The sequence below is a fragment of the Myxine glutinosa genome, chromosome 1, assembly GCF_964187855.1.
Source record: "Myxine glutinosa chromosome 1, kmMyxGlut1.1, whole genome shotgun sequence".
Lineage (NCBI taxonomy): Eukaryota > Metazoa > Chordata > Myxini > Myxiniformes > Myxinidae > Myxine > Myxine glutinosa.
Genome location: NC_136261.1, coordinates 62838114 through 62861866, shown reverse-complemented (window position 1 = coordinate 62861866; position 23753 = coordinate 62838114). Strand labels below are relative to the sequence as shown.

At 44.7% G+C, this 23753-nt stretch overlaps 1 protein-coding gene across 1 annotated transcript in view; it reads right to left on the bottom strand.

Moving 5' to 3' along the window:
• LOC144890731 (protein mono-ADP-ribosyltransferase PARP12-like) overlaps positions 1-23753 on the bottom strand; it is a 128969-nt gene that overhangs the window by 94103 nt on the left and 11113 nt on the right. Inside the window, exons 2-4 of the mRNA XM_078772413.1 lie at positions 6581-6722; positions 3223-3457; positions 1523-1639 (exon numbers count right to left, since the gene is read on the bottom strand). Coding sequence (XP_078628539.1) covers positions 1523-1639; positions 3223-3457; positions 6581-6722 — 494 coding nt within the window. The remainder of the gene's footprint in view (positions 1-1522; positions 1640-3222; positions 3458-6580; positions 6723-23753) is intronic.

Below are 23753 nucleotides of genomic sequence, written 5' to 3'. Positions count from 1 at the left end.
AAAGAATGAATGAAGCCAAATACAGATAAATCTTTGCAGAGAACCTGCGTCAGAGTGCAAAAGACCTTAGACTGTGGCGAAGATTTATGTTCCAACAAGACAATGATCCCAAGCATACAGCCTAAGCAACACTTGAATGGCTTCAGAACAAGAACGTGAAAGAGTGGCCCAGGCAAATCCCAGACTTGAATCCCATTGAAAATCTGTGAAAAGACTTGTACATTGCTGTTTACCGACGGTCCCGATCCAACTTGACAGAGCTTGAGCAAATATGCAAGGAAGAATGAGAGAAACTTCCCAAATCCAGATGTAAAATGCTTGTGTAAAATAGATATTTCTGTATATTCATTTTTAATTATTTTATAAACATTTCTAAAAAATAAAAAAGAATCGACTGACATTATGGGGTATTATGTATTGAGGACAGAAGGGAGTAATGTTGGCTGAGAACAGAGAGGAATGGAGGAGTATTGTGGTCAAGGTATGGCAGGAGATTGGTGCCATCGGACCTCACCCCTTATAAAAGCAAAAGGAGGAAAACAACATGTGTAGATCAGTAACAAAAAATCTCAATTTAATCCATTTTAAATTCAGGCTGTAATACAACAAAATGTGAAAAAGTCAAGGGGTGTGAGTACTTTCTGAAGACACTGTATATCATTTTGGTCCCATCTCTTCATGGTGAAGAATCACTTTTAAAAATTCTTGTATCTGGATCCGGATATGGATCTTCACCAAAATCTAATCAATTTGTCCTTATCACACCCCCAACTTGTCCTTCAAGTATCATCCGAATCCACTCCTAACTTTTTTTTTAGAAATCATGCTCACCGACAAACAGACAGACAAACAAACAGGGGTGAATACATAACCTCTTTCCACCTTCGTTGGCGGAGGTAACTATTACATCTAAAAAACAACTTCCAACTCGGAGTCGAGATCAATAGCCGCGTATGTCGTATATCAGATCCGGTGTTATCTTCTGTCTCTATGTGAATTTGAGTGCATGCTCTGTGTGACAGCTCCCCCATTCGCCTTAGAAACCGGAGGAAAAAAAATACCCAAGGAAGCTACAGACGAGAAGGTTAGGTGAGTTGAGAAAAATAGGCGGTTGGGAGAAGAAAGAGTCATGAGATGGGAGTGAAATTTATGGACATACTTTGGTGGAAAGGGTAAAATAAAAAGTTGACATTTTTCTGTGGTGTTCCATGCACATGTCATCCAAGACAACTTCTCTGCAAATTATGTTGTTCAGGGAAAAGGCATGGAGGATAAAAATCCAGGACATACTCACACAGAACACATTATTCATCGTTTTGCTACATACCCATGTGATAACCATGCAGGCAAGGGAGCGGGGGAGGTAGGTGAGGGTGGTGGTAGAGAGACAGAGAGTGGATAATTTGCCAAAAAAAATTACGTGATTATATTCATAAGACCATAAATAAGAGGCAAAGCTCAGAATGTCAATGATAGAGAATAGATGTTGAGAGGACAAAGAGATTTTAAAATGATGAGTTACCTGTAGTTGCTCCAGGAGCATCTTCCACTTCGGCAAAGCTTGCTCGGGGGTGTGGTGATTTACACCTGGAGTTTCTTTTCCCCTGTGGCTCTTTTATATTTAAAAGTTGTCCTGTCACTGGGTAAAGCATACAAAAACATGTTATAATTTCACTGAACACTCTTTAGTACACAAGCTGTAGATTCATGGAAGATTAAGGTGACAGAGGGTAGGAGGGAATTTACACCATCATGGGCTAATATATAGACACAATGAGGATTACCAAAAAAGGAGAGAGAAGAGGGAAAGAAATATAGCAAACTGCATGTAAATTATGGGAGGGTTAATAAAGAGAAACAATTAATGTTCGGGATGAAGGATGACCTGAGATGGTGGTGCACTGTCAATCGGAAGACCTTGAAGAAAGATTGGGATTAATCAAACTGGGGGAAGAGGTTCTACAGGCCGGAGAAGAGAATAACAAAGGACTGCAAGTGATTGGTGGGCCTGGAAGCTGGGAGTTTCACAAGATGGAGGTTGTTGGAAGGAAGAGTGCATGTGACCTTGAGGGACTGGAGGTTCAGAGGGATGAAAGAGACGAGGAATCAAGAGCTGAGCAAGGAAAATGCAGAGGCAACCAACCTATCTGTGATGGAAGAGGAGCAGGTCCTGCAGTGCTTGTGCTTCCTTGTGGGAGATGCCCTGTTGTGTGTTGTTGTTGTTGTTGTTGTTGTATAGCCCCAGACAGTTCTCTCAAACAAGCGTGTGGCACAGAGTCAGCTGATTGATCTCACAGGAGCAACCCAGATATCCCCCACATCCAGGCTGGTGTACCCCCGCCATTATGAAGTCAGGGCCATGAGAGAGTTAGAGAGTTAGAGTTAGAGTTAGAGTTAGAGAGAGAGAGAGAGAGAGAGAGAGAGAGAGAGAGAGAGAGAGAGAGAGAGAGAAGAGGGAAAGGGCCGCAGTCGATGGGGACCAATCGGCACTCTGACCGTGACTGCAGTGCCCTGACGAATCCGGGCAGCAGGGAAGAATGGGGAAGACTTGGCCCCTGACTTTTGCTGGGGGGTACAACCACCGCAAAGGGGCATCCCTGATAGTTCTGTGTTGCCTGTTGTCTCTGTCTGCATGTGAGTGCATGCTGTGTGTGATATCAGATATCTATTGCTCATCACATTATCTCTACCCGATTAGATCACGGCTGTGATTGGCTAAATTATCTTGCCATGACATCCATCTCAGTATCTTAGCTTGTGTATGCGATATTTCAAAAATCATTTAACATTTAGCTTTCACATTGCAGATATCTATTAATTATTCATGACATTATCTCAACCTAATTAGATCATGGCTGTGATTGGCTGAATTATGTTGCCATGGCAACCGTCTCAGTAGCTTGGCTTGTGCATGCGATATTTCAAAAGTTGTTCAAGATTTAGCTTTCATATTACACAGATCTATTCTGCATCGCACCCACAAGGCGAGGGATCTAGAGCATCAGCTTCTTGTTGCAAATTATGTCTTTCAGGGAAGACGCAAGGATGGAAATTCAGAAAAACTCATGCAAAATAAATTGTTTCTCCACATCCATTTGGTTAACTGTGCAGGCAGTGGGTGGGGTAGAGAGAGAGAGAGAGAGGGATGGTTTGCATGTTTTTTGTGCGATTCTTCATTCAACACTAAATAAGAGGCAAAGCTCAGCATGTCACAAAATTTACCTTCATCGACAGGGCAGCTTCGAATATTCCTTGCATCATTCAGCAACTGAGGCAATGCTTGAATCATTCTTCCTTCAAACCCTTGTTGATATAATTTTGATTCTTCATCCAATATGTTGTGTGATTTCTTGCATTGCGCTCCGTGAAAGCACTTTGCGCTCACGTGATATTTACACACGTGTAGCTTGAAGCACTTGGTGTTCATACATGTGGAATACATGTATCCAGGGCAGATCTACACAGAGAATCCTTTATCAGCCATATAATCTGATTGTTATTGCATTTTTGGGCAACATTCCCATCAATATTGACATGATGGGTATTAAAAGATCCTCACATTAGTCCAAGAAATGCAAACTTTATTATTTTTAAATTTTATATCTACACATACAACAACAACAACAACAACAACAGGCATTTTAAGGCCACTTTCCCTGCAAGAGCGTGGGTTAGTCTTGCGGTCCCCATGACAATCTTCTCCATTTTGCCCTATTTTCTGCATCTCCCCTTGTTAACCCCCTTGACCGCATTTCTTCTTCGACCATCTTTAGTCGTAATTGTCATGGTTCTCTTTTTGAGGCAATGTTTTTATGGCCGGATGCCCTTCCTGACGCCAACCCTTTTAGTCGCCTCTTACGACACGCAGGGATACGGTGTACCTATTCTAAACCTGGGTACGATTTGTTTGGCGGCTTCGAATTTACTACACATATTATTGGTATAAATTATTATTGATTTGGTATAATCAAATTGATTTGATTGATTGATCAAATTGATAATTGATAATCAAATCAAATTGATCAAATCAAATCAATCAAATCAAATCAAATCAAATAATTGATAATCAAATTGATCAAATTGATTAATTGATTTGGAATTATTATTATTATTGGTATAAATTAAACATATTATTGATATAAAATATACACATATTTTATATCTCCACATATTATTCGAAAATATAGTTTTCTCCTACTACATTCTTCACCAATGTATCCTCCTCTTCTGTTCTCCCCAGTGAAGCTCGTGTACCCCATGGCCGCATTCTGGTACCTATACTCTTCTCTGTTTACATAAACTATCTCACATTCCCAAAACAACCATCTGCACAACCTTTTGGATGATTCCTGTCTTTTTCATATAGTCTCTCATTCCAGGAACAGGAAAGGTGTGATTAAATCACTGCAATCAAATGGAATAAAGTCTGTTCAACACCTAGAAGAAACCTTTTCACCCAAATAAGTGTTATCTTTCTGTGTTCATACAGAATGTGTAAAATCCTCCAACCTTTTTTCTGATAAATGAATAGAAAATCTCCCGGCCGGCGACCCTGAAGCCGATGAAACACAGATAACTCCACCGCGCAACGAGTTGCTAATAAATCACAGAGGTTTCAATAAGGTTAAGTGTCAAATCCTGCTTTACCTTCCCGGCAAATTGATCATCCCAAATAAGGACTGTGCTTCCCAACGTGCCACCTTGATCAAATAAGGCTGAGCATTACCGTAGATGGACACACCGACTAATGGCTACCGATGTCGGAATGGCAGGGATAAACTCCCTGTTACTACACACTATGCTTAACTAATGGAGCTGACAACCGAACAGTTTCAAAAAGATTTCCCCTAGACTCTGTCTTTTGCATCTGAGAAGGTGGAGAAGGTTCTTTCATCCCTCGACTCTGATTCTGCCACTGGACCAGAAGGCATCAGCTCACGTGTCCTACAAACCTCCTCTGCTGCTCTTGCACATCCTCTCTGCCCTTTTCGCCCTGTCATCTAACCAAATACTCTCATAGCTAAAGTGCAGCACTCAACGGAAGCCTTTCATCTCCTCTCCCTGTCAAAGCTGGAGTGCCCCCAAAGCAGTGTTCTGGGCCCAGTCCTATTCCTAATCTTCATCAATTATCTCTCTGACTCTGTAAAATCCTCTTTATGTATTTGTTCATGACTCCCCCTTCTGCCAATACATCTCTCATCCTTCAGACAGGCAGGCTGCAGCCTCTTTCCTCCCTTCAGACATTGACAAAATCACAAGCTGGTCAAACACTTAGAATATGTCTTTCAATGCTGACAAATCTCACACTGTCACTACCTTTCTCCAAAAGGACCATGTGATCTACTTTCTTCCCTATGCTCTTCAGTAGGTTCAGTCTTTCAAATACCTGGGTCCCATTATCAGCCATGCTCTTTCTTGGGCAAACAATATTTCAAAGGTGGCCTCCAAATCAGGACGCTGACTGGGCATCCTACATTGTACAAAGTCCTTTCTTGGTGCACCTGATCTCCAATCCACCTTCAAGGCCTTCATCAGCAGCTTGATGGAGTACTACACTCACATATTGTTCAGCTTGATACTGTGGAGATCAAGGCTTTTAAGATTACTGGTATCTCCTGCGATGAAGCTGAGTCTATGGGCTTATCCCCCCGCCATTGCAGACAAGTCGGTGGTCCCTCTGTCTTCTACCACCTCCTTTTCGGTCTTACTCCCTCTGCTCTTTCTGTGCTTTGCTCCTCCCCCTTCCCTATCCTCCCCTCCCCCCCTTCAGGTTTCTGCAGAGCTCTCAAAGTCCACCATCAACCCCTTCTGGTGAAACTACCTAAATTCAGGATCAATGCTCACCTCAACTCATTTGGTCCTCCTCAATTCTTCATTCGCGTTTCTTCTTCTTCTTCTTCTTCTTCGTCCATCCTTCATCCTTCATTCTCTTCATTCTTCATCCTTCATCCAATTCTTCATCCTCTTCAATCTCATTATTCCCTCCTGGTCTTCAAGACAGCTGTTCACCACCATCTCAGATTGTCCCCAATCCAAAACCATGATATTTTCTACTCTTGTTACCTCCAACCAGATCGCTCCTCCTTTTTATTTTCCAGTTTTCACTCTGTATCTATCTTGTCCACTTCATGCATGCATGTTTTGATGTTTTTGTATCTTAAATCCTGAACCGTTCAGTGTACTAGTTTCTTCCACAAGCCTCGACTACATATACATTTTTTTTGACTTTCATCACATTTCAAACCTCACCACCCTCTCTGACCCTCTCTGCCATCCACCTTTCTGCAGTTCTATAGGCTCATATTTGGCCAAGGATTGTAGGACCACATATTTCAGTCCAAATTTTCTGCTCGACTTCCTGTGGAATTACCTTCTCACCTATTTTCCCAACCTAACTATTATCTTCAGGCCTAGTGTCAACCCATTTACTTCTTAATTATCCATTCTCCACTCACTTCCTCCTTTTTGTCCAAGATTCATCTTTTAATGTGTTCATATTCTAACCTAACATTTAGCTATTTCACAAATCTCAATATATATATAAAGTACAAAAAACATTTGTTGAATCATTCAAACCCACCTCAGGAAGCAAGAAGGTGTCGTTAATCAACAAAATGCGCTGCAGTGCAAATATGTCTTGTGTTTCTAAACCAGGTTCAGCTTCCTCGAGGATAACTTGGTTATGTGTATCAAAGAAGTCATGTGAATACCTGCACCTGCCCCTGATACAAGACGTAAAAAGTGGGTTAGTTATCACAGCACAAATGGTTTCATTTTACTATTTGTGTTAGAGGAGATTTTTTTTAAACCTACATTTTTAAAGCAGAACTATACGTTGAAGGTCTGAGTGAGGATAGGAGAGATAAATTCAGTAATAGAATGCCGTTGATGATAAAGTGAGCACCTTAAGGAGTGTAAACAGATACTCTAGTACCTTCAGAAAGAATTCACACACCTTGACTTTTTTCACATTTTGTTAGGCTACAGCCTAAATTTAAAACAGATTAAACTGAGACATTTTTATCACTGCATCTACACACAATACCCTATCTACACATATTTTACAAAATAATTAAAAACGACATCCAGAAATATGTAATTTACATAAATAATCTGCTACCTGAGTCAATACTTCGTAGAAGCACATTTGGCAGTGATTACAGCTTCGAGTCTTCTTGGGTATGTCTGTAGCAGCTTTGCACATCTGGATTTGGGGAATTTTTCCCATTCCTCCTTGCAGATTTGCTCAAGCTCTGTCAAGTTGGATGGGGAGCACCAGTGAACAGCGATCTTCAAGTTTTTCCATACATTCTCAATGGGATTCAAATCTGGGCTTTGGCTCAAGGACTTGCACATTCTTGTTCTGAAGCCATTCCAGTGTTTCTTTTGTCTGTATGCTTGGGGTCATTGTCCTATTGGAACATACATCATTACCACAGTCTAAGGTCCTTTGCACTCTGAAGCAGGTTCACCTCAAGGATTTGCTTGTATTTGGTTCCATTCATTGGTCCCTCTATCCTTACAAATCTCCCATTCCCTGCCACTGAAAAGCATCCCCATAACATGATGCTGCCACCACGGTGCTTTAAGGTAGGGATGGTGTTAGATGGGCGATGAGCAATGCTCAGTTTCCGACAGCCGTAGCACTTTGCATTTAGGCCAAAGAGTTCAATTTCCATCTTATCAGACTACAGAATATTCTGCCTCATGCTCTCAGAGTCTTTCATGTGCCTTTTTGCAAACTCCAGGTGTGCTGTCATGTGCCTTTTTCTCAGGAGTGGCTTCCCTCTGGCCATGATCCCATAAACCCTCGATTTGTGAAGTGCTGTAGAGACTGTTGTCCTTCCGGCATGTTCTCCCATCTCAGCCAAGGAAATATGTAGTTCAGTCAGAGTGGTCATTGGGTACTTGGTCACCTCCCTGACCAAGCTCCTTCTTGCCCGGTTGCTCAGTTTGGTCAGACGGCCAGCTCTAGGAAGAGTCTGTGTTGTTCCATATTTTTTCCATTTTCTGAAGATGGAGCTCACTGTGCTCTTGGGACCTTTCAACATTCTAGAAATAGTTTTATAGCCTTCCCCAGATCTATGCCTCCACAAAGTTCTATCTCGGAGTTCTACAGAGAGTTCCTTGGACTTCATGGTGGAGTTTCTTCTCTGACATGCACTGTCACCTGTGGGACCTTATATAGAAAGGTGTGTTTCTTTCTAAATCATGTCCAATCAATTAAATTTGTCACAGGTAGACTCCAGTCAAGTTGCAGAGACATGTCATGGATGATCAAAGGAAATCGGATGCAGCTGAGGTCAATTTAGAGTGTCATAGCAAAGTGATTGAATACTTGATCACTTAAGACATTTCAGCTTTTCATTTTTAATTATTTTGTAAATATTTCGAAAAAAAAATTCACTGTGACATTATGGGTTATTATGTGTAGATCAGTGACAAGAAATGATTTAAAATTAAAGCTATAACACAACAAAATGTAAAAAAGTTAAAGTGTGTGTGAATACTTTCTGAAAGCGCTGTACATAATATAGTTTTTGGCACTTTCTCTCAATGGTGAAGAATCACATCAAATTATAGTATCCGGATCCATATCTGGATCTTCACTATAATCTATTCAATTGGTCCTTGATACACACCCAACCTGTCCAAGTTTCCTCCAAATATGTCCATAACGTTTTAAGATATCCTGCTCACATTCAAGCAAACAGACAGAGAGACATGAAAACATAACCCCCATCCACCTTTGGTCGGGGAGGTAACAAACAGGAAGTTTACATTTCCATTTCACAAAAGAAAGGAAGAAAAAACAGAAACATTTATATCTGCAGCCTCTTACAAATAATGTTCCATACAAAACATTTCACAAAAAATTAGCATTTTTCTTATACTTTGCAAATTTCTCACCTACAGTCAAGGCAGGCATATTGGCACCCTTGCACTTTTTTGAAATAATGCACCATTTCTTCCAGAGAATTGTTGAAATTTAAAAATCTTTTGATATCCACATCTATATTTCTTTTGTTTTCAATGGAACAAAAAAAAAAAAACGGAAAAAAATACTAAATCTTAGCTTATTCCACACAGAAATCGTAAAATGGCCCAGACAATATTATTGGCACTTTTTTAGAAGTTGTTAGAAATAATTATATTTCAAGAAGGTGATTCTCCTTTACTTTGGAATTGAACTCACCTTTGGTGAGTTGCAGGTGCCTGCAATATAAAAAATCCCTCTTTCAACCAGTTTGAAAAGAGAAAAGGAGTCATTGTGCTGTTTTGAGTCACTGTATGTACCACAATGGGCATGGAGAAAAGAAAGAAACCCAGAGAATTGTCTGAGGAGGTCAGACACAAGATTGTAGCCAAGCATGGACAATGTCAAGGCTATAAGTCTATCTCCAACGACGTTGATGTTCCTGTGTCCACCGTACACAATGTTGTCAGGAACTTTAAGGCCCATGGCACTGCAGCCAACCTCCCGGGACGTGGCCGCAAGAGAAAACTTGATGGAAGATTGCAGTGAATGATTGTTAGAATGGTGGAGAAAGCACCTCGATCAACTGCCAAACAGACTCAAGCTGACCTTCAGACACAAGGTACAACAGTTTCAACTCGCACCATCCGTCGCAAACTCCATGAAAGGGGGTTCTATGGTCGGAGACCCAGGAGGATCCCACTGCTGAGAAAGACATAAGAAAGCCCGATTGGAGTTTGCCAAAACACACCTGAACAAGCCTAAATCCTTCTGGGTGAATATCCTGTGGACAGATGAGACAAATTAGAACTTCTTAGTAAAGCACGTCATCTCTTTGTTTACAGAAAACAAAAGGAAGCCTTCAAAGAAAAGAACTACTTCCCTACAGTCAAACATGGAGGACTTGCACTTGCACACTCCCAAAACAAGTGATGTTTTGAGGTTGTTGTTCTGCTCTGGCACTGGGTACCTTGAATGTGAGCATGGCATCATGAAATCAGGAGATCACCAAGGCATTTTGGAGCGCAATGTTCAACCCAGTATCAGAAACCTGGATTTCCGTCGAAGGTCATGGGTCTTGCAGCAGGACAATGACCCCAAACACACTTCAAAAAGCACCCAGGAATAGTTCAAGACAAAACGCTGGACTGTTCTGAAGTGGCCAGCAATGAGTCCACATCTAAATCCCGTTGAACACCTGTGGGGAGATCTGAAAACAGTAGTTGGGAGAAGGCACCCTTCAAATCTGGGAGAACTGGAGCAGTTTGCACAAGAAGGGTGAGTCAAACTGCCAGTAAAGAGGTGTGGGAAGCTCATTCATGGCTATAGGAAGCGCTTGACTGCAGTTATTTTGTCCAAACGCTGTGCTACCAAATATGAAGGTGTCAATAATTTTGTCAATGCCATTTCTTTTTCTTTTCTGATTTAAAAGTATATATTAAGTTCTGAATCAAAAAGAAAGGTTCTGTTATATTAACATTGAAATAAAGAATTGTTGAGACCAAATAATTTTGTCAATTTCAACCTATTTTTGGAGAACATTGTGAGATATTTGCTAAAAGTGCAAGGGTGCCAATATTTTTGGCCACGACTGTGTACACCATTTTGCTTCGAATACCAATCGCTTTCCAGTTATTGAATGAAAATCTCAATATAACTTTACTCGACTTACTATAAATATTATAAACAACAACAGAACATCCCCATCATCAATTTTAATGCCATCCATTTTCCTTTTTCATATTTTGTGCAATGCCACCTTTACCTGAGCAAACAGGAAATTAGCAAGGAGAGTATTTGAGCGAACATGTGAGAGGTCTAACCCTTAAATAAACACACAAGTATTGAAAGCTAATCCCAAATTTACAGCACAGGTTGTAAGAAATAGAAACAAGAAGGGTAACCTTTAACATTTAAATGTGAAAATTGTTTTCAGGATTATTACAAAATGGACACTCGTCCCACAAAATATTTGAAAACTGATGCAGTACGTGATTGGAAGGAAGAATACAATATATGATCCTCCACTGAAGATCGCCTCGTCATGACGACACAGGAGGGTTGGGAAATAATGAGGATAAGAGCTGGGCAACAGGTGTCTCCATTGAATCTTTTCTGTGCTGATTGCCATTGCAGGAGAAGTTTAATACAGCGCAGATGGAGATCCTTCTGCTTCGGAAAACGTGGGTGTACACACTGTACAGTACAATTAAACCTACACTAAAGGTACAATGAGACGGGTTTGCAGGAGAAAGATGAACTGAGAGTTCAGGAAAGATAAGAATGGATAAGTCTGTACCTGTTCTATTTATTTGGAGACTTTGCTCCCAAAGAGGTGGACATTGTGCATAAGTATGAAGTACACAACATAACACCCATACCACAATCCTAAAGAATCAGATGCCCACCAGATTCACCAGGGCGTCGGCCTGAAGCCAGCTGTCAGTTTCATTCCAAAGATCCCCAACAGATTTGATGCCTTTATCAACCAATTGCTGAATGAAGTACCTGTCAGTCGGCATGTCTCTGAGATCGGAATTGTAAAACAAAAGTTCTACAAAGAATGTGCATCTATCTATAATTCCAGTAATCTCTGTCTGTACGTTTGTACGTTTGTACGTTTGTACGTTTGTCTGTGACCGCTGTTTCTCGACAACCACGGGTCCGATATACTTTTAACTTGCCAGGTATATTGCTGGGGACCCGAGGATGTGCCTTTTCAAGGTTTCATATTAATCGGACAATTACTTACCGAGCTATGTCCAAAAAACGATTCAACCAATCAGAGAGCAGCGAACTATCGCGTGATTAGCCGTTCGCCGTTCGCTTTGGCGTTGCGAATGGACCAAACCATTGCATGTAAATAGAGGGGGGGGTTCTGTGGTCGTTGCGAATGGACCAAACCATTCATGTAAATAGAGGGGGGGGTTCTGTGGTCGTTACTGCCACGTGGTTTCAAAGTTTTTTTTTGTTGTTGTTGTTTGCACGCATGTTTTTTTGCACCCACGTACGGGCACGCCCTAGGATGTTTACACACACACACCCCTACACAAATTTTTTTTTTTTTTTTTTTTGGCAAGGAACGGGCACCCACGTACGGGCACGTCCTAGCTTATATATAGTACGGGCATGCCCTAGTATAGATAATACAACGAACTCGTGAGATCAGGAAAAGCAACTTTCAGAAACACGTTTTACATTTTTAACTCCGTGCTTCGTGTAAATGTGTCAGGTCGATGATTACAAACTACTGAAGAGCCGGGGCTCTTGCTGCATACGGACGAAATGACGGGCAAGACACAAACTCGTTTATAAAGAACCCAGAGAGAGGAGAGAGGAGAAGATCCCAAAGATCCATCCAAAAAACAGGGTACGGTCATAGCCCAATTATACAGCCTTGTGCAACAGCGACAAGCTACATTGACCCATCGTACACAACATACAGTGCATTCAGAAAGTATTCAGACCCCTTCACTTTTTTCACATTTTGTTATGTTGCAGCCTTATGCTGAAATCGTTTATATTAATTTTTTCCCTCATCAATTTACACTCAATACCCCATAATGACAAAGAGAAAACAGGATTTTAGAAAGTTTTGCAAATTTATTCAAAAGAAAAAACTGAAATATCACATTGACTAAAGTATTCAAACCTTTTGCTATGACACTTGAAATTTAGCTCAGGTGCCTCCCATTTCGCTTGGTCATCTTTGAGATGTTTCTACACCTTGATTGGAGTCCACCTGTGGTAAATTCAATTGATTGGACATGATTTGGAAAGGCACACACCTGTCTATATAAGGTCTCACAGCTGACAATGCATATCAGAGCAAAAACCAAGCCATGAGGTCGAAGGAACTACCTGCAGAGCTCAGAGACAGGATTGTGTCGAGGCACAGATCTGGGGAAGCCTACAAAAAAATTTCTGCTGCATTGAAGGTTCTCAAGAGCACAGTGGCCTCCATAATTCTTAAATGGAAGAAGTTTGGAACAACCAGGACTCTTCCTAGCCTCTTCCAACTCTTCCAACCAGGACTCAACCAGAACCAAACTGAGCAATCGGGGGAGAAGGGCCTTGGTAATAGAGGTGACCAAGAATCCGATGGTCCCACTGGCTGAGCTCCAGAGATCCTGTGTGGAGATGGGAGAAACTTCCAAAAGGACAACCATCACTGCAATACTCCACCGATCTAGGCTTTATGGCTATTGGTACACGGAATCTTGCTGGCTTTATATTTTCCATGGTACACGGAATCTTGTGGTGAGGCTGTTGCACAGAAACAACTTGCTTTCGTCTCGTGGAAAGCAAATCCAACGGAAGGAAATCTCATTTCCTTTCACAAAGCCCGAAACAAGTGTGTGTCCACCCTCAGGAGAGCCAGCAAACAATATCTCTCCGTTCTCAGGACAGAACTCTCTTATCTGTCTCCCTCTTCCAAATCCTGGTGGCGTCTGGTCAAATCTGTTTCCGGTGTTTGTTCCCCCTCCATCCCCTCCCTCACCTCAAACAGCCACACAGCTGACTCCGCATGTGAAAAAGCTGAATGCCTCAACTCTGTTTGCCTCTAAATCTTGTGTCCCAAACCCATCCCTCTCTGTAGCCAACATACCCAGTCGTACCCAGCTGCTCCTGGACTCTGTGTCCTTTCCTCCTGACAAGGTGTAAAAGTTTCTGTCAAACCTCGACTCTGATTCTGCAACTGGACCTGACGGCATCAGCCCACGGGTCCTAAAATCCTGTTCTTCCGCTCTTTCACTCCCACTCTCTGTTCTCTTCACCCTCTCCTTTGCTCAAGGTCATCTGCCATCTGCTTGGAAATCTGCCAACATCACCGCTTTGCACAAAAAAGGTGCAAAAACAGATCCCAGCAACTACAGACCAATCAGCCTTCTCCCAATTATCAGCAAAGTCATGGAATCCATCATTGCTTCAGATATGAAATAATTCCTCTTCTCCAATGGCTTGATCTCTGATCATCAATTTGGTTTCAGACCTGGTCACTCTACTCTGGACATGCTGCTTCTGCTTTCTCAACAATGGATGGAGGTCCTCAATGCCAAACATGAAATTAGAGCTGTCTCCCTTGACATATCACGTGCCTTCGATACGGTCTGGCACCCCACTCTGCTCACCAAACTCTCCTCTTTTGGTATCCATGGAAATCTCCACGCATGGCTGGCGGACTTCCTCTCTAGTCATAGTCAACGTGTGGCCCTGAATGGGTTTCTCTCATCTCCTCTTCCTGTTCAGGCTGGAGTTCCCCAAGGCAGTGTTCTGGGCCCTGTGCTTTTTCTGGTCTTCATCAATGATCTCTCTGACTCTCTTGAAAATCCTCTCTATCTCTTTGCTGATGACTCTACTCTCTGTCGCTCTATTCTTCATCCCTCAGATCGGCAGTCTGCAGCCTCCTCACTCTCTGCAGACCTGGACAAAATCACAGATTGGGCAAACAAGTGGAACATGTCTTTCAATCCTGACAAATCTCACACTCTTACGATGTCTCTCCGAAAAGACCGACTGGACAACCCTCCCATCCACTTTCTGAATAATCCTCTCCAAGAAGTTCTGTCACTCAAGCTTTTGGGTCTCACTATCTGCAATGATCTTTCCTGGGAAAACCACATTTCAAATCTGGCCTCCAAAGCCAGTCGCCGACTGGGCATCCTCCGTCGTGCGAAGTCCTTCCTTGGCACACCTGAGCTCCTCACCACATACAAGGCTTTCATCCGCAGCTCAATGGAATACTGCTCTCCCCTCTGGGCTGATGCTCCTGCCTCACACCTTGCTCGTCTTCACGCTGTTGAAACCAAAGCATTCAGAATCATTGGAATCTCCCGCGATGAAGCTAACTCCAAGGGCCTCTCACTCACTCACCGCAGGCAGGTTGGTGGTCTTTCCGTCTTCTACCGACTCCTCTCTGGCCTTGCCCCCCCCCCCCCAGCTCTCTCTGGGCTCTGTCCCGCAAATATTCCTACAGGTCGCACAAGATCTGCTTGCAACCCTCTTCTGGTTAAAATGCCAAAATCAAGACTCTCTGCTCACCTTCACTCCTTCTTTCCTCTTTTCTCCCGCCTCTGGAACAAACTCCCTCACTCTCTTCAATCCCACTCCACCCTCCAGGTCTTTAAAACAGCTGTTCACCACCATCTCTTATCTTCCCCCATCCAAAACCTTGATCTTTTCTACCTGCTAATTTCACCCCAAATCCACTTTTTTTACATACCAACTTCTGTCCTGGAAGTCCTTGGTGTCCTTGTGTTTTATACTTCTCCCACCCCCCCCCCCCCCTTCCCACGCCTCCTCCCCCCAAACCCTCTCCCTCCCTCACATCTCCCTGCTCTTAAATGTTGTGTGCTTTCAAGTGTTTGTGTGCTTCCCCTTCTCTTGTCTTCCGCTCCCTCTTTTTATATATTTTGTTTGTCTGGTTGATTTGTTTGTAAAGTAAATGTCAGCTCTTTCACGAGCCTCGATTCAGTATACAAAAAAAAAAAGAAACAAAAAAAAGAGTGGCCAGACGGAAGCCTCTCCTCAGTGAAAGACACATGAAAGCCCACAGAATCTTGTTTCTCACAGTCTGAGAATCCTTTAGGTGCTTATTTTGCAAACTCCAAAATCAGGCGTTCATGTTTACAATATATATATATATATATATATATATATATATATATATATATATATATATATATATATATATATATATATATATATATATATATATATATATATATTGTAACGAATTTGAGAAGTGTAACGGTTTTGAGAAGTGTAACAATTTTGGAGAAAGTGTAACGAATGTGAAAAGTATGGTTTTGTTGTGTGTAACTGACCCTCGTAATGGAAAGAATGGTCGCAGCTCGTCCTCTTAGTTAATTCCATAAACCTACACACAGGACACGATATATCTTTTTAAATAGTTTATTTCCTTATTCTATGTAGGCTAAATATGTGTTTCCCACTAGATTGACTCTGCATTGCATCAAACAAAATAAAGCGTAGGCCCCTCCGATGATCCATGGCAGCTCAAGTGCCAGGGATTCCCCCACTTGAGCTTTGACAGCAACCGTTTATTGCAGTACTGAACTGCTGTGCAACGTGACGGCGCCTTACCTGCAGCTGCTGACCGTTTTTCGCCATTTGCGGCCATTACGAACAAGGGGAGTGGCTAGAGAAGACGGGTCGCCCCCCTCGTCATAGGGGGGAGGAGTAAGTCGGCCCCGCTCATCCAACCCAGAACAAGGGGGTTTGGCTAAGAGAGGGCGGAGCCCGAGAAAGTGCGCGAAGGTTCAGTGAGAAACCAATATAAGCCGCCGCGGGACGCACTCCACCCTCTTGCTCAGACCCCGTCCTCTTGCTTGCTGTCGCTCGTTGTTGCTGGGGAGAAGGAAGACGCCTGAACGAGCAGGTGTGTGCGAGCCATCGTGCGACCAGCTGCGCTGCAGCTAAGGGGGCAGCTAAGGGGCCGCAGGCCACGAAAAGGACGCGCCAGGCAGCAATCCACGCTGGACCCTCCATTGCCTCCCAAAACAACCATCCATCCTCAAGCCATACCTGCCTGCAATATCCCCCGTGTAAGTGTGAACGTCGTCTGTCTTGAATGTTGTCCTGGGGTTTTTAAGTAAATTGAATAGTATAAGCTAACGATTCACTGTGTGACTGCTTCTTCCATCCATTGCTTGTAAATAACTTTGATCGCTCCTTCTTTTTGCTTGTGTGTATAATAAATCCTGTTATTCCTCCATACTCTGTCTTCTTCTCTCTTCCTCTTTACATTCGGTCGCTTTCGAGGTTTCCCGATTGAATACCTGTGGCGCGATTGGTCAACGTTGGGGGAGTCGGGCTAATCGGGGATCCTGTAACGGTCGCGGTTGACCATCCGCTCGGCCCAAAGTAACATCTTGTCCGCGACCCGTAACAATATATATATATATATATATATATATATATATATATATATATATATATATATATATATATGTGTGTGTGTGTGTGTGTGTGTGTGTGTGTATTAATATATATATAAATATTGTCGTGGGGCTCGCTCAGTTTCAATACGCCACGGATGGATAATCGAGCTTAACGAGGCGTTTCCAATTCAATGGCGGATCGATACACGAGCCGAGAGATTGGGGGAAAATGCCGCGGCTTACCTTCACGGCCCGATGTCTTCAATCTGAAAACCAATTAAATCAAACCAAAACGGAGTTTATGTTCAAAAAGTAAATGTGGCTTTATTGCCGGACTCTAAGAACAAAGGAACGTGCCGGTAAATAACTATAATCCTAAATTTGGAGGTCCCCGCACAAACTTCAGATACAAAACAATGGGAGAGGATGAATAAAATAAATGTCTCGTCGTGTTGTGGAATGTGGTGCGTTTTATCTGTCTGCTGTCGTCTAGGCCCCAAACTCATGTCCGGATGCGGCTCCGTGCTTGGCGGGAAGGCGGCCTCAGTCCGCTTCGTTCATGCGCCCTGCTGATCAGCGCACGCCGCTCGTCAGGCCCTGCTCGCACGATTGTCGCTCCACCGTCTTTCATCCAGCAGGCAAATTCGGATCGTAAAGGAAGAGGTCCAAATGGAGATGAAAATCACGGGCAGAAGGGTGGTCCAGGCAGGAAGAATCAAGGAATGAGAAGGGCAAGGGAAGAGATCCGGGCAGGAAGGAACCAGGGACGAGAGAGAGCAAAATGTCCACTTGCCATTCGTTTTATCGGTCGTCTTCTGACATCACTCTCTATCTCCCCCAACCAGTGCATCGTTTCTTGGTGGTCTTTCGCGCCTTCTCGCATCACCAGCGCTTGTCCTTCAATCAGCGACCTGCTTCTAGGTAGTGGTTTTGCGCCTTCTGCACCGATTGGATGTGGTGTCATTGGTTGGTGGCCAATCAGTGTGTCGCTCCTTTACCTTCCTTACCCCAATCACGGGGAAGCTTTTCGTCCCTTCCCCGACCAATCACACGTCCTTCCCTGCTCTGCCAATTGGTGGCCTGCTCTTTGCTTGCCTCTCCCCTGGCCAATCACGAGTTCTCCCTGGACGTGGCTCTCAGCCTGCCCGGCCGATGTTTCATCACCGCTGCCTGTGTATTAATCCGGTCAGTCTTATCGTCTTGTGGTGGAGGAGGAATTAATTAATGTGGTGCAAATGGGCCTATCTAATGTATAAGAGTGCGTTGCCATACGGGACACAGGTATGTTCACAGAGGGAACGACACACAATGGAGTCTTATCCTTATTTCCTAGAACTATTTATCATGCCCCATTCCTTGTAATGGGGACGAAGACACACCTTAATCCAAACAAACCGGCTAAACAAACTTATTACAGGTGAGATTTCCTATCCGACAGATGAAGCATGATACCTATGTAGATATACCTAAATCTATATGTGCCTACCCCAAAATTGATAACAATATATATTGTTACGGATCTCTACGTCGGCCCTTTTCCCCTTAAGAAGGGGGGATTAATCCCCTTGTTTGTGACTGACCGACGTGAGTCCTGAAGTTGCCCAGCTCCCTCCTGGGGAGGCAGGTGAGCAACCTCGTTCGCGACCGTGGACAAGATGTTAATTGCCGAGCGGATTAGCAGCCGCGGCACGAACCATTAGCAAGTAACTAGACTCGATTCTTAACGTTGGCCAAATCGTGCCACAGGTATCCAATGGGGAAATCACTAAAACGAAACGGATGTAAAGGAAAGAAGGCAGAGTAAGGAGGAACAGGAATTTATTACTAACTATTATGTACACAATCAAAAGTAACCAAGGAGAAGGAAAGATACGAAAATAAAGACAGAAGGATGGAAGGACCAGAAGACACAGTGCAAATACTAACTTATCTAAACAGGCTTAACTTATACCCCAGGGACAAGACACACAAAACAAACTCACGTACACAAATGGATGAATGAGGGCAGGAACGAAAGGCTGGAAGGGGAGGAAGGTTCAGTGGGAGCTTGCTCCCGCACGGGACGTCTGGCTCGACCTCGGCGGCCACCGATCCCACAGCAATCGGTTCCCGCGTAGCAGCGGGTCGAAGCTGCGTGTCACAGGGGGGCTGGACTATGGAGGTCTCAAAGCTGCGGTTTGTTCCTCAACTTTCGCAGTGCTCACTCCTCCACTGAACTTGACTTTGTTGCTCCTCCTCCACTGAACTCTCAACAACAACCACTGCTCCTCCTCCACTGAACTCTCAACAACAACCACTCAACTCTCTCCCGGTGGACTGCGGTGGGAGGCTTCGGGCGACGGGTTTTATAGCGCCACACCCTGGAACGTTCGCGAAACTGCCCGATCGTTCTTTCTCCGCCCTCTCAAGCCAAACCACTCGTGCTTGGTTGGTTGATCGGGGTTGGCTCACTCCTCCTTCCTATGACGAGGTGGAGACACGCCCTTCTTCTCCGAACTGACCGCGTGCTCAAGGGAGGGCGAATACAGTTGGCAAATGCGGTTGGCAATGGAGGCTTTGGGAATGGAGGCTTTGGGAATGGAGGCTTTGGGGAATTTGAAAAGGGAACTATCTTATGTCATTTGGTACAATGCAGAGTCAACTAGTGGGAAACAGACCCTTAAACTACATAGAATAATAAATAACTATTTAGAAGGGTATATGATGGCCTACGTGCTTGCGATGGAGTAACTAAGAGGACGACCTTTGACCTTTACACACAAAGGAGGTATTTACAAGGAATCATTACACTACTTAGAGGGTGATATTTACACAAAGAAAAACACAGGATTCTCAAATCCGCAACAATATGTATGTATATATGTATGTATGTATGTATGTATGTATGTATGTATGTATGTATGTATGTATGTATGTATGTATATATATATATATATATATATATATATATATATATTGTTGCGGATATGAGGACTGTATATTTTTTTGATTGTGTAAATTATTATTATTGTTTATTCTGCGCCCCCTGCCTCCGGAGCTGTGTAAAGGTGAAAGGGCATCCCATAATTAGTCCACAAGCATACACGTCAGCCAAATAATAGAATACCCCTGTTTGATTGTTATATCTTATTCTGTGTTTTAGAGTAAGGCTGTGTCTCCCATTAATTGAAGTACTCCATTGCACCAGTGAAAGAGAATAGATCCCCTTTCATTCCCATCCCCAAAATCTCCATTTCCTTTCACATCCCCTTTCGTCATTGCCGAGCCGCGATTGCCAATTACCTCCCCTCCAAAACCACCATTGAACAAGTGCCCGCCCGTCGTCATCAAGGGGGGAGCCAGAGGGTCGCATGACCAACCAGGGCCGAGGTGAGCACACCGATGGGCGTGTCCAAAAGGCCGGCGGCTTGATCGCTGGAGGCACTATAAAGGCGCGCGCGCAAGAAGAGTGGGGGGAGTCAGAGTCAGTCAGAGAGTCAGTGGAGTCGGTGGTCAGTTGGTTGCGTTGGTTGCGGTGAGGAGTCGGTGGTGGTGGTCAGTTGGTTGCGTTGGTTGCGGTGAGGAGTCGGTGGTGAGGAGTGAGTGGACCAAGAAAGAGTTGAGGGTTGGACCAGACGCGTCAGACGAGTCCTGGCAAAGCACGCGACGTCCACAGCAGCCACAACAGCAGCTTGGGGCCTGAACGGCGGTTTTGAGCAGGGCCGCAAAGGAACGGCGGCTGCTAAACGCGCCGATCGTGCTGCAGGACCCCCTTGGACCTTCCTCTCCCTCCAGCCATCCACCTCCTGCCTTTCCACCCTTCTTGTGTACGTGAGTTTGTTTTGTTTGTTCTGTCCCTGGGTTAATTAAGTCTGTATAAGCTAGTATTTGCACTGTGTCACCTGCGTCTTATGTGTTGTAAATAAACTTGATTGCTCCTTTTTGCTTGTGTGTGTACAATAAATCCAATTACTCTTCTGTCCGTCTTCTCGTCTTATTCCTTTTCCTCTTTGCATTTCGTCGTTTTAGTCTTTTCCCAGATTGGGCAGCTGCGGTGCGATACGGCCAAAGTTCTGGGTGAATCGGGTGAGTCGGGTATCCTGTAACGGTCGCGGTTGGACCATCCGCTCGGCCCATCATACCATCTAAACCGCGATCAGTAACAATTGGTTGTCAGGAGTTGGGATTCGGACCTGGGACTAAATTTGTTAGGCCCAAATTTTGGAACACCAATTGTGTTATTACAGTAACAATTGGTGTCGGGAAGTGGGATTGGACCCGAAGCGCGCCTAACGCGCTCAAAATTACAAAATACCGAAATTGCTTTTGTTTTACAAAACCCGAATTTTGAAATCGCGCCATGGCTGGTCAAGGCGACGGAATGCCGGTGGGAGAGATAGACGGGGTAGAATCGACCCAGGACCTCGGGGAAATGTATGTGGAGGAAGGAGAGGAGGAGAACATTGGCAATGTGGTTGAGGGGGTATCAGATGCACAAAATGGCGTCCTCGCGCACGTGGGTGTAGCGGCACCAAATTTAGCCGCGCCCGTGGTCGCGGCAGCCGAGCCAGAGATGCCAATGAATTTGGACCTGTTTATGAAACAGATGATGGCCTTTATGGTAAAAACAGACGATAATTTCAAAGGGACGGAAAACAGGATAGGGGGCCAAATGGGACAAATGGGGAACCGGATGGAGGCTCAGAGTGAGCAATTGGGGGTAATGAGGGACGAAGCGAGGGGTACCGGTGAGGGATTAGACAAGAAATTTGGGAAGTTAGACGATAAATTTGAGGGGTTAGACAACGGGATAAAAGAGGTGAAAAATGGGTTAATGGGGTTAGAAAATAGGATGGAGGACAAATTGCGGGAAATAGGGGAACAATCTGCCCGGGAAATCAAACGAATGGGGAACCAGATAGAGGAGGTAAAAATCGGGGTAGAAACCAAATTGGATGCTCAGAGGGATGAATTGGGACAGATGAGGGTGGCATCTACAAAACAGATGGAGGAGATGAAAGAGGGGATACGACGAGGTGTGAGTGAGGAGGTCTCGGGGCTACACGAGGAGGTGAAGCGAGGTGAGAAGCGTATGGAGAAAGAGGTGAGAAATAATACGGCTAGGTTACAGGGGGGAATAGAGGGTCTGACGGAGGGAGTAGAACAGCTGACAGTAGGACAAAGGGAATTAGCGGACCAAGTGGAAAAGAACACGGCAATAATCGGAGGGTTAAAGGCGACACAAAAAGAAATTAAAAACGAATTAATAGCGACACAGAGGCAATGTCAGATGGTACTTGAGGGGTTGACGAAGAAGTTGGACGAGGTGACAGAGGTAATGGAGACAAAGGACCGGCAGGTGAGGAAGCACATAGAGACGGTCACGGTAGCCTTAGAGGACGAACTTGAGGAGACACACCGGGAAATAAAAGCGGTGAAGCAAAAATTAGAGGAAGTGGAAGAAGAGGTGAGTGAAATTAAGAAGGGACGGACAGAAACTAAGAGGGAGATAAAGGAGGAAGGAATGGAATATGTACAAGGTCGGTGCTCAAATCGTGATGTCGTGCTCACTAACCAAATAAAGAGTTTGCAGGTGGCAAAAGAGGTGCGGAGACGAGGTGCCAAGGTGAGTGGCGAAATATTCGGCAATGTATATGATGTGAGGAAAGCTTCAGTCGGCTTGGGGGTTGTTATGGATCCGGGTGTTCGTGAGAGGCCGTTGGTGAAGTGTGTGACAGGTCAGGTGTGCGAAAAACGAGGTGTGCGAGAATGTCCGACCATGGGGTGTGTGAGGAAAAAGTGCGCGCCGACCAGTGAGTGTGCTGTCGAGAGTGAGTTGGTCGAAGCGCGTGTGCGAGGGGGTACATGGAAGCGCGGTGTGGTGAGTGTTACGGAGGAAGTAACGAGAGAGTGTACACCTGTGGTGAGTGTTACAGAGGAAGTAACAAGAGAGTGTACACCTGTGGTGAGTGTTACAGAGGAAGTAACGAGAGAGTGTACACCTGTGGTGAGTGTTACAGAGGATGTAACGAGAAAATGCACGCCTGTGGTGAGTGTTACAGAGGATGTAACGGGAGAGTGTGCGCAAGAGTGTGCGCGAGAAAGGTGTGTAACGGACAGGTGCATGGGGAAAGAGTGCGCTGTCGAGAGTAAGGGTGAGTGCGCTGTCAAGAATGGAGGTGAAAGTAGTGAGAGTGACACGGAGCGTGAGTTGGTTGTGACAGGTGAGCGAGGATGTACACCTGGAATGGAAGGATGCACACCTGGAATGGTAGAGCGTGTGTGGGAATGCACACTTGAGTTGGTCGTGAGGCACGTGGTTGGGTGTGCGGGTGAGAGCACACCTGTGATGGTCACAGAGGAGGTGACCGAGGAAGGGGTGCGAAGAGGTGTGTTGGTGAGGTGTGCGAGCGACGAATGTGTGCCAAGGTGTTCGGTGGTCAGGTGTGTGACCAAGTCTGTGGGCGGAATGAGTGTACCGAGGTGTGTAAGGAAAGGTATGAGGAGCATGGGAACAGCTGGAGGTATGAGCGAGAAAGGGGTAGCGTATGCTTGTAAGCATGCAGGTGAGGCATCGACGGTAACCGGGTTAGCGGTTAGAGCGACTTATAGCCGAATCGGGCCCTCGGTGCGTGCCGGGCTTCGCGTGCCGCGAGAACCAGCGGGGATCCGAGTCACGGCGGGTTCGAAAGGACCGCCGTACGCGATCCACGCTGTGCCTCGCTTGGAACGGCCGCGTCCGGGCTCCACTAGGCGGAGCGGGCAGCCCGATAGGAAGGGTCGTCATGGCGACCACTTTCTATTGAGACGTCCCGGCAGGTCGAGATCGGGACATTGGATGGCTCCACGCCGAGGTGGTGCGTGGGATCTCGGCCCGGGTAAGCCCCCGTCCC